This window comes from Pogona vitticeps, chromosome 2 (assembly GCF_051106095.1).
Source record: "Pogona vitticeps strain Pit_001003342236 chromosome 2, PviZW2.1, whole genome shotgun sequence".
NCBI lineage: Eukaryota > Metazoa > Chordata > Lepidosauria > Squamata > Agamidae > Pogona > Pogona vitticeps.
The window spans coordinates 81,458,291-81,467,788 of record NC_135784.1 but is presented as its reverse complement, the minus strand read 5'-3'; the positions used below and the strand labels follow the sequence as shown (position 1 = coordinate 81,467,788).

Sequence of the window (9,498 nt, the reverse complement as noted above, 5' to 3'; positions counted from 1 at the left end):
AATATTAATAATACCGAAAGAAATGTAAATAAGAACGTGTCTTTCTGATCACGTGCCTCCACCCTTCTTTGAAGGCTTGCTTTGACAGGATTTTCCTTGTGATGGACAGCGCGGCTTAGCCTTTCCGAGGCAGGACCTGGCCGGCAGGGTAGGCGGGACCTGACGGGTCAGCCGAACCAATCAGAAGGCGGAGTTGGCTTCCCTGGCTTCTCCCGAGAGCCGCCGTTCCTGTGCGATGCTGGCCGTTCCGAGAGCGCGAGGTGAGTGTGAAGAAGACCCCGTTCGTGAGCCTTTTTCCTTCCCTGCCCTTTGGAGCGAGGGCGCCCCGGGCGGGCGGACGGGCGGGCGGGGATGCCCCCTCCCTTCCTCCCTTCCTTCCTCCACGGCTGTCGGGTGGCTGGCTCGGAATATCCCTGAATATCCTGCATAGATTTTTTTTGGTGGAGCTGCTGGCAGCGCACACCCACACCCACACCCGCCCCGTCTCTGCCTTTGCCAGCGGGGCATGCTTTGCAGAAATAAAGCCCTTTTCCAGCGCCCGAATCCGCGTCTGTCCCTTTGCCGCGCCTAATCCCGGATTAGGGGGGGAAAAAAGGCGGGGCGGCTTCTCGCTCCCTCCCTTGGCTGCCCTTGCGGGGGGGGGGATCCGGAAGGACGCCGGGGCATCTCCCTGCCATTGAGGACTTTTCGGACCCGAGTCTTTCGACGGAGCACGGGCGGCTCTGTCCCCCTTTTTTTAAATTTTGCGTGTGCCTGCTCTGGTCGTCTCTGCCCTCCCGCCCAGGATTTGGCTCTCCAGGTCGATGCCCTACGCTTGCTGATAGCGCAAGATTTAAGCTAAAAGGGAGCATCGTTAGCGGGGAGGAAAAAGAAAGCCTCCCGGATTTTCGTTTCTCGCCTGCAAGAGGCAGCGGCCCCATCGCTGCTTTAACTACTCTAAACGCCTCCGGTTATTCGAAGTTCAAGCGCAAAGCCTGTAGTTTTAACATTTAGCTTCCTGGTTTCCAGCGCTTACCTGTGTATCTTAGGCAATAAGGAGCTTTCACTCCATAATGAAGGGAGGGTTCGGTCTGCCTAACAATGTCGGTTTGTGTATGAAACGAAAGGAAAACAGACATCCATGCCTTCTCCCAGCTGGATCAAGCTTCTTTTATGTGTATTGGCACCGATCTCATTCCTTTGACATCGTTGGTTTAACACCGAGAGTGCGAAGTGTGGAGTAGCAGTACTTGAACCAGTTCACTGATTCAGGAAGAGCCCCTTCATCTTTGACAAGATTCTGACAGACACACACAGTATGGGTTGAAATCAGCCATGTGTAACTTGTACAATTTGTATATATATTGTTGGCCTGGCTTTGCAGATTTAGCAAAATACCTGGAAGTATGATAAACACAAGTGCTTGGTCTGATACATAACCTACATGTGAATTCCTCCATGGAAGTGTATCGTGACTGTAGATGGATGTTGTAACACCTACAGTGATCTGTAGTGTGTGATGATCTGGGTGCTCTGGACCACAATTCCATCTCTCTGCTTCTTACAGGGTTTTGTTAAATATGAAATAAGAGTACATATGAGCGCACATGATTGTATATAACTTTGTAATCATTGAAATATCCTCCATGACTAATCTGTAATAATTGGAGGGAATGTAGCATAAGTTTGGTTTGCACTGGGTATACAGTATTGCATAGCAGTTAGGAAGAATTCTTTCAGATTTTTCTGCTGGTGCTTATAGCCATAGGGGATCTCCTGCATGTTGAGAAAAAATTCTTGGGGTTTATATTAGTTAAAGCTTTGCAGGCAAAGGTGGCCTCATGATCTGAACTTACTAAATTATACTTTAAACTGACAGGCATCTACATGTGTGGTTAGCTCTCACAGCCTGCTGCAGTCCCTTGCTGTAGGAAACTGTAATGACAGCATTGTGTCCTGGTGCAGATACTTGCTGTAGTAAAATATACATGCAATTAAGGAGGCTTTCTGTAGAGAAACTATTGTTACCTGCCGAACCTGGATTCTAAGATTCTCTGGCAAGGAATCAGGCATTTATCAAAATAGCCTGGTTGGTTCTGAGTCCTGTACATCTTCATCTGGATAGGAAGGCACCATAAGTTGTTCTGCTTTGGGTAGCAAAATGCCTTAGCCTCACCCTGGCTTGCAGTTTTTTTTTTCCTGTGTGGCTGACTTTGTTATTTGTCAGTGTGTCTTTATATTTTTTCTTATCCAGGACTGAAGACACCAGTCCTGCTTGAAGGATGGGAGTCAATGGTTTCTCCTCACCTCTTTTATTTAATTTAAATATTTTATTTAAATTAATATCTGCGTGGCACTTGAAAGCCAGGATGGCATAGTAAGTAGAGTTTTGGACTAGTCCTCAGGCGATCTGGGTTTAGATCCCTGTTCGACCATGGAAGTTCTCTGAGTAGTGGCACTGGTAAAAACATTCCTTAAATATCTCATGTATCTTTAAAACTTGATTAGGATCACCATAAGTCGGATGTGACTTGATGACACAACAAGGCATGTCTCTCTGGCCATGTATGGAAACTGCCAGTCCAGCAGGGAACAACAGCAGTGGCTTGCTGGACTCGTGGGTTGCAATTCGGAGAATGCAGGGGTAGCGGAAGAATGTTTGCTTTCCTGTGGTAGAGCAGCAAAATGGACTTGGGTGCTCCAGATCCACCAAAGTCAAAGTGCACAGTGCCAAAAGCAAATTATTTTGGAACATGAGGCAGACAACCCCATAAACACCTCTTGCTATCCTTTACAATGGAAATACAGTAACAGTAAAAATACAGTAACAAACCTCTTAGTGATAGGAAATGCTCAAACCATCTGCATCTGGCCAATCTTCCTGTTCAGTGGTTCTTAACCTTTGTTACTCGGATGTTTTTGAACTGCAACTCCCAGAAACCCCAGCCAGCACAGTTGGTGGTGAAGGCTTCTGGGAGTTGCAGTCCAAAACTCCTGAGTAACCCAAGGTTAAGAACCAATGTTCCTGTTGATAGTGGGGCTATCTCTGTGTTAGAAGTTTTACTTCATGACTTCTTCAGCCTCCAACAATTGTGTCTTGGTGCTATGTGTGTTTAGTCGAGTTAATTTCTGCTCAGAAGCAAGCTTCTGTTCAGAGAGTTAGCTCAAATTATAACGATTCAAAGTACTACCGAACTGCTTTCTTAATTATTCTCAATTATTTGGTCACCTAGGTCCTACAGGACCAAATTTTACATGGGCCAATGTTTCCTTAAATCATAATTGCCTTTATAATGTGCCATAGTGATGGCTGATGCTGCCAAAATAGCACTACCTGTTGCTGTTAGAGGGAGGGAGGGAGGAAGAAGGCATGAATATAACTAAACAGCTCAGTGGGAAAACTCAGTAATCTTTGTGGCAGGATTACTCAGGTATGAATATGACAGACCAGATGGGGGAAGTTCTGAGTTTTTCATTTATTTGCAAGCCTTTACCAGGCTTACTGGTGGAACTTATTTCTGGATGTCATACTATTTTATTATGGTTTCTGCTTAGCTACTGGTGTTCTTAGTACTATGATCTCCCCTTTCCTTCCCACCAGATGACTGCTAGAAGCATGAGAAAACGGATGTGGCTTCTGTTCTAAAGACAACATAGTTCTATAGTTCTCCCTTGCCCTGATGTGCTAGGGAAGCTGATCTGTGCTGCATACCAGAAATCTGTAACTGGGAAACAGTGGAAGGCCAATATCTTATAGATTGTGCCACTGAAGACATGGCTCTGAGCATTGAAACAGAATCGCGAATATACCGCTCCCTCCGGGCTATCTTTGGTGCCACTGCCCACCTCGTTGCACTTGGATTTACTATCTTTGTTGCTGTGCTTGCCCGACCTGGATCAAGTAAGTTGGGGCTAGGGGCAGCTTCAGATGGGTGTTCCCTCCCAACAGCTGTATGTAAGACTGGTGAGACTAAGGCATGGGCTGGAGATATGCACCCCTCCAAAATTCTGTCCTGAAGACTCATACATAATATCAGTTGTTCAGAGGTCAATAACTCTTGCCCACTCTTGGGCAAAATTTACTTCAGGGGCATAATTAACTTGTAAACCGCCCAGAGAGGGCTTTAAGTGCTATTGGGGTGATGTATAAGCAGCACAGTTTGTTTTTGTTAGAAAACCACTGGGCTAAAGCAGGAAGGGGGAAACTCTGGTCCTCCAGATAGTTTCAACTTTATCAGCTTCCCAGAGTCCCAGCCACCATGGCTAATGGTAATGGATTGTGGGAATTTTGGTCCAAAATATGTGCTGGGTCAGAGGTTCCCCACCTTTAGCTCAAAATACTGCTAGCTTTGAGACACATAGCATTGCATATAAGTTTCTTTGTAATACCTCTGATTCCAGTGAAGACATTCATCTACAGTTATGGTCACCGGTCCTGTTCATGTATAAATGGTTGATTGTGACTATGAGTAGCTTTGGCCCACTGAAGAGATTTTGGCTAGTGCAGTAGTGTAGCATTTCTGTTTTTCCATTATTAAATGTAACATGTGAGCTTTGTCATAGTAAGCTGATCCGTTGACAGCAGTGTCTCCTGTTCTCCAGTTACAGTCCTGGATATTTTGTGAGAATGCATTTTTAGCCTCTCTCTGTTAAATGAACCCCTCAATGAAATTGGAGTCAATGATAAACAATGGCTTTAGATGAGATCACCAGACCTATTTTAAGTAGTGACACGTGAACCTACTAGGTACAGGGAAAATTGTCCACTGTTGTAATCTTATATACTTCTTTTGCTCAAAGTCTTTTGTTTGTAAATTAATGTGATCAATGTTATGTCCAGTTCCACGCCAATAAAGAATCTTGTGAGACATAATATCTAAAAAGATTCCTTGTGGAACATAAATTTTCCTGAGCCACTATAAATCTGCTAGTCTTTATACTGTCATGGACTTTTTGTTTTTACTGCTCCCGATAAAGGTGGCCACCCTTTTGGATTTGGTGCAATTCACCTGGAGTGTCTCTCCCCAACTCCACCCCGGGTATTGTTATAGTCACTTCAGGTGACATCGGACACTTGTTTTATTACTCCTTCAGATCCAAAATAAAAACACCTGGTGCTTTTAGGAAATTTGCAAACAAGGCTAAGTGTCAGAAAAGTGGAATTTTATAATGGATCCTGAAGTTACCATTTTCAGTGTAAAAGCATCGCATGTTTTCCCACTATTACTCCAGTCTTTTTTCTTCTCATAATAAACTCTTAAGGAGAGAAGGGCAAAGTAGCTCCACCATGCCTTGTGACTGCCTGCAGTTAACAGGAGACTTCTGTCTGAAAGCACTCTTAGTAATATGTGACATATCTCGCCAACAAAGCAGTGGCTTCAATGTGGTACCCCTAGTGTGGCCACTTTTGTGCACATTTAGTCTTGTTTGCAGATGGTCCTGCTGGTGGGATTCCCTTAAGCAACAGGTTGTCCACTTGTAGAACAGAATGCTGGACCAGACAGACTTTTGCTCTGATGAAATGCAAGTTGGATTGATTCTACAATTTAGGTAGTTGTTTCCAATAGCAGGCAATATTTTTCAGTGGTGACATCTAAACATCTGTATGCTAGCTGATCTGACTAGAGTGATTCATTCTGCTCTTATTTCTTTCCAGGCCTTTTCTCATGGCATCCTCTCTTAATGTCTCTTGCGGTAAGCCACCCAAAAGCATTCTTTTCCACAGCTTCCCCAATGAAATCTTGTCTGTGCTACTGTATAGTTGTTCAGATAACAAACTGATTCAGCAAGGGGGAACTTTACTAGTCTGGACATGGGAGGCAATTCTGCACTAAGGAGCAGGCAAGGTGATGCCACTCCTTCTGCCTATTGTGGGTCTGAAAGCCATTAGAATTCACTGTTGGTAATTTTATAGTCTAAAGTTATCATAGATAATGATTCATAATGCTTCAGTGTACCTTCCAAAGCTTTATCCCCTGCTATACTGATGGGATTCAATGTAAAATTAATGTAATGTATTGCGAGAGATCAGCCTTTTTACAACAGATCGCGATCTGGCCAGCTGTCTAACATCCCCCCCCCCCAATTATCACATTAAGCAACATGTTTGGAGAAATGCTTGCTCTAAAGAGGAACTCCTTTTTGGGTTCCTGAGACATGAAGGGACATCTGGTGGCTAGCGATCTTTCTGACAAACCATAATAATAAGTCTTCTTTTTCTCCCCAGTTTTCCTTCCTGATGACTGAAGCCTTGCTGGTTTATTCTCCAGAGAGTTCCCTTCTCCGGTCCTTTTCCCGTAAGGCCAAGGTCCGCTTCCACTGGGCTTTACAGCTGCTCTCTTTCATCTGTGCAGTGTTGGGCTTGGCCATCATCAGCTATAACAAGTACATCAACGGTAAAGACCACTTTGTCACCTGGCATGGCCAGACAGGCTTGCTGACTGTGCTATATGCAGGCATGCAGTGCATGGGGGGGCTGGCACTGCTCTATCCCAAGTTGATTAAGAACTGGACACTGAGCAAACTCAAGCTTTACCATGCCACCTCAGGGCTGATTGGGTACCTCCTTGGTTGTGCCAGTTTGCTGCTGGGCATGTGTTCCTTGTGGTTCACTGCAGCTGTGACTGGAATCTCCTGGTATCTGTCCATCTTATGTCCTATCCTCACCAGCCTGGTAATCATGAACCAAGTGAGCAATGCTTACCTCTACCGCAAAAGAATCCAGCCTTGAAAGAATATGCCTACTGGGTTCCTTGAAGAGTTCCTGCATCATCTTTAAGGAGTTCCATAGCCTTGTATGGCACAAGCACTGAAGAATCCTTTTTTATCTGCCTAGACTTTTGGATGGCAATTTTTAAAAAAACCTAGACCTCTGATTTCCTTCTGTTGTTTAAATCCTGGAGATGCTTATAGTATTGTACCATTTTATTTACAGAGCCAGGGTCCATGCAGCTTTTGGCATAAATCTGGAAATGCATCACTGTAGTGCTGCATAATAGTCCAGCAGCTATCTGTTGCTGCCTTCTCATGAGACAATGATATATATTACTCAGCTGACTATTGGAACTGAAAGGTTTCCCCTCTTAAACATACGCACCTGGCTCAATGCCTTTAGCTCCTTTTCTCTTGTTAAGAGTGGGGAGCAGAAGTGATGCAGATCGGGGGAAAGATGTATATTTGTTAACATTCCTTCTGGACAGGGAAAGAGAGGCTTCTCTTCAATATCACAGCATTTCAAATAACAGTATTTCCCTCTTTAAAAAAAAGCACAGTGAACTGCGCAGCTTCCTCTGTTAGGAGGGGCTGTTTAATGTCTGCTACCTGGTGGCCAAGAAGACATTTTATTAAAAATCAGAGCTTGGCAAAAATTGCTTTTGGATTACAACTGATATGACCATGCTTTTTAGATGACTGGGGGACCTGTCACTTTAACATAAGTTTCTCCACACACTTTTTAAAAACTGAACAATAGCAGTGCTTGGGTATGGGTTAGGACCTTCCATAAGTAGAATAATAGTGCTTTCTTGCTATTGAAGAGCAATTATTTCTCCATTTCACTATTTTGCTCTGGTCCTCTCTAGTTGTGCTCTGGTCTTCTGTAGTTGATTTTGCTGCCTTGACAGCAGGCATCTTATACAGTCTTAGCTGAAAGTAAACATGTTTTGTTTGTTTTGGGGAAACAGTGCAATCAGTATGAATTGGGTAGAAATGATGCATAGTGAGCATTTACAGCACAGTTCCATTGCTACAAGCACAATACTGTGTGATATTTAAATTTCCCATTTGATCTCTGTCATCAGTGGTTTGTTGCAGTTGGAAGTGACTCACTGCCCAATCGCACCTTGGGCAGCTATCATCTCACATATCCGTTTGCTCCATTAAGAGTAAAAGGGCCTGCCTGGCCTGTTACCTGAGCACATTCATGGTCAACAGCGACTAGGGAGCATCACATATCAATGCTCTCTGATGGGAAGGAGAGGTGGAAATGAGATTCACTCAGCTCTTTTGTTTTCTTGGATTCCAATGTGCTTGAATCCTGACACTGGATCCTTAATTGGAAGTGAGTTGTAGGCTTATTTTACAGATAGGTAACTAAAAGGAAGACCTGATTTCTAAAGGTTGCTCATTGAACCCAATACAAAAATTTACGATGCTTGCTGCTCTGTCTGCAGTGGCATTTTGACCAAAGTTCCCAAGTCTTTGATTGTTCATAAGAAATGAACAAGTCAGTTCCAGAAAAAGAGTTCCTTCAGGAAAGAACATTCTTTTAGAACTTACCATTCCAACCAGACTGTGACAAGTATGCATGTGCTGGTGAGCAGCACTTGTATTGCTGTTTTCATTTAATTCCCCTATAGAAGTGCTGCCTGCCCAGAAGCACTGACGTTCTTGAAGGGGCCTTTGGAAAAGCACAAGCAAATGTCTGTGGCTTTAGGCCATGTAAGCCGTTGGCTAAGCATCCCTCTCTTGGATGGTGCTGTCAGAGGCAAGGATAAATCACAGCAGCTTTCCCTTTTGTGTCACTAGAACTCAGGACAGCCCCCCCCCCTTTTTTTCTGGAAACTGCTCAAGGAAAGCTTCCCCCATCCTTTCATTCATTAGTGTGATGGGACAGCATGCATCTGCCTTTGCCAAGAAGGAATGGCCCGGGAAAAGCTATGGCGAGGGGGCGCTGGGGGAAGGAAAGGCCAAAGGTGTGAGCAAGAATGGAGATATGGCTCTAATCTAACCAAAGTTAATTACGATTTAAGTTAGTGAAGCAAAGTATCTCAAGGCCTATTTTCAAAGAAATCAACTTTAGTCTGACTGGAGCCAGACTATAATCCGGTACCTCTGAATGAAACCTAGTACCCAGGAATAACAAGAACATCAGAAGAGTGTGCCTGTGAACAGGATCTCAGTAGAGCTGCTTCGACAGAGCAGCACAGTGGTACTGGAGTGACTGTTTTAAAGCAGCATTTAAATGTCTGTAGTTTGTAGTGGTACGCACCTTAGGTATCCTATTGTAGCGTCATTTGTTTTAGTATACATTTTGCCACGTAGTATTATGGGAAGATCCCGCCAGTATTAATAAAAGGTGTGAGTGGGGGTACTTGACTATCTTTACAATGGAGCATTGTTTCTCTACTTTACTTTTCTCTACTCAGCGATACCAGGTGCTTTACTGACACCTGAGATTGGATTATGTCAACAGAGATGCTTCTTTCATCTTCTTTACATGTATTAATCTGGCTGAAATAACAAATTTTTGCTTCAGTGGGAGGTGTTCTGGCCTTGTCACACAAGTACTGAGGTCACAGAAATTTCATGTACTTCAGGAAATGTGAAGCTGCCCCCACAAAAACTGCTGTTCATACTGAATGGTGTGGTGGGTCTCTCTGCAGGGCAGGTGAACTCATCACTAATCCTGAGTAAGGAAAGAGAATCTGTATTCAAGAGCAGTGTAATAAATAATGCTTTAAAACAACTATAATATTTCTGGCACACTGTCAGTTTGTGTTTTCATTTAGAAACACTGGG

The 9,498-nt window shown here is 44.0% G+C and overlaps 1 protein-coding gene across 1 annotated transcript; it reads left to right on the top strand.

Moving 5' to 3' along the window:
* Positions 1 to 120: 120 nt before the first annotated feature.
* CYB561D2 (cytochrome b561 family member D2) lies at positions 121 to 9,451 on the top strand. The gene is made up of 4 exons (XM_020788950.3): positions 121 to 260; positions 3,581 to 3,880; positions 5,636 to 5,673; positions 6,206 to 9,451. Exons 2-4 carry the CDS (start codon positions 3,754 to 3,756, stop codon positions 6,707 to 6,709), a joined length of 669 nt encoding a protein of 222 aa, XP_020644609.1. The 5' UTR covers positions 121 to 260; positions 3,581 to 3,753; the 3' UTR covers positions 6,710 to 9,451.
* The last annotated feature ends 47 nt before the right edge of the window (positions 9,452 to 9,498 follow it).

Excerpts from the sequence above, each read along its gene's own strand:
- CYB561D2 (XM_020788950.3), top strand. The coding sequence starts at position 3,754 with ATGGCTCTGAGCATTGAAACAGAATCGCGAATATACCGCTCCCTCCGG. Across the intron at positions 3,881-5,635 it reads GCTTGCCCGACCTGGATCAA|GCCTTTTCTCATGGCATCCT; the intron begins GTAAGTTGGGGC and ends ATTTCTTTCCAG. Across the intron at positions 5,674-6,205 it reads CTCTCTTAATGTCTCTTGCG|TTTTCCTTCCTGATGACTGA; the intron begins GTAAGCCACCCA and ends TTTTCTCCCCAG.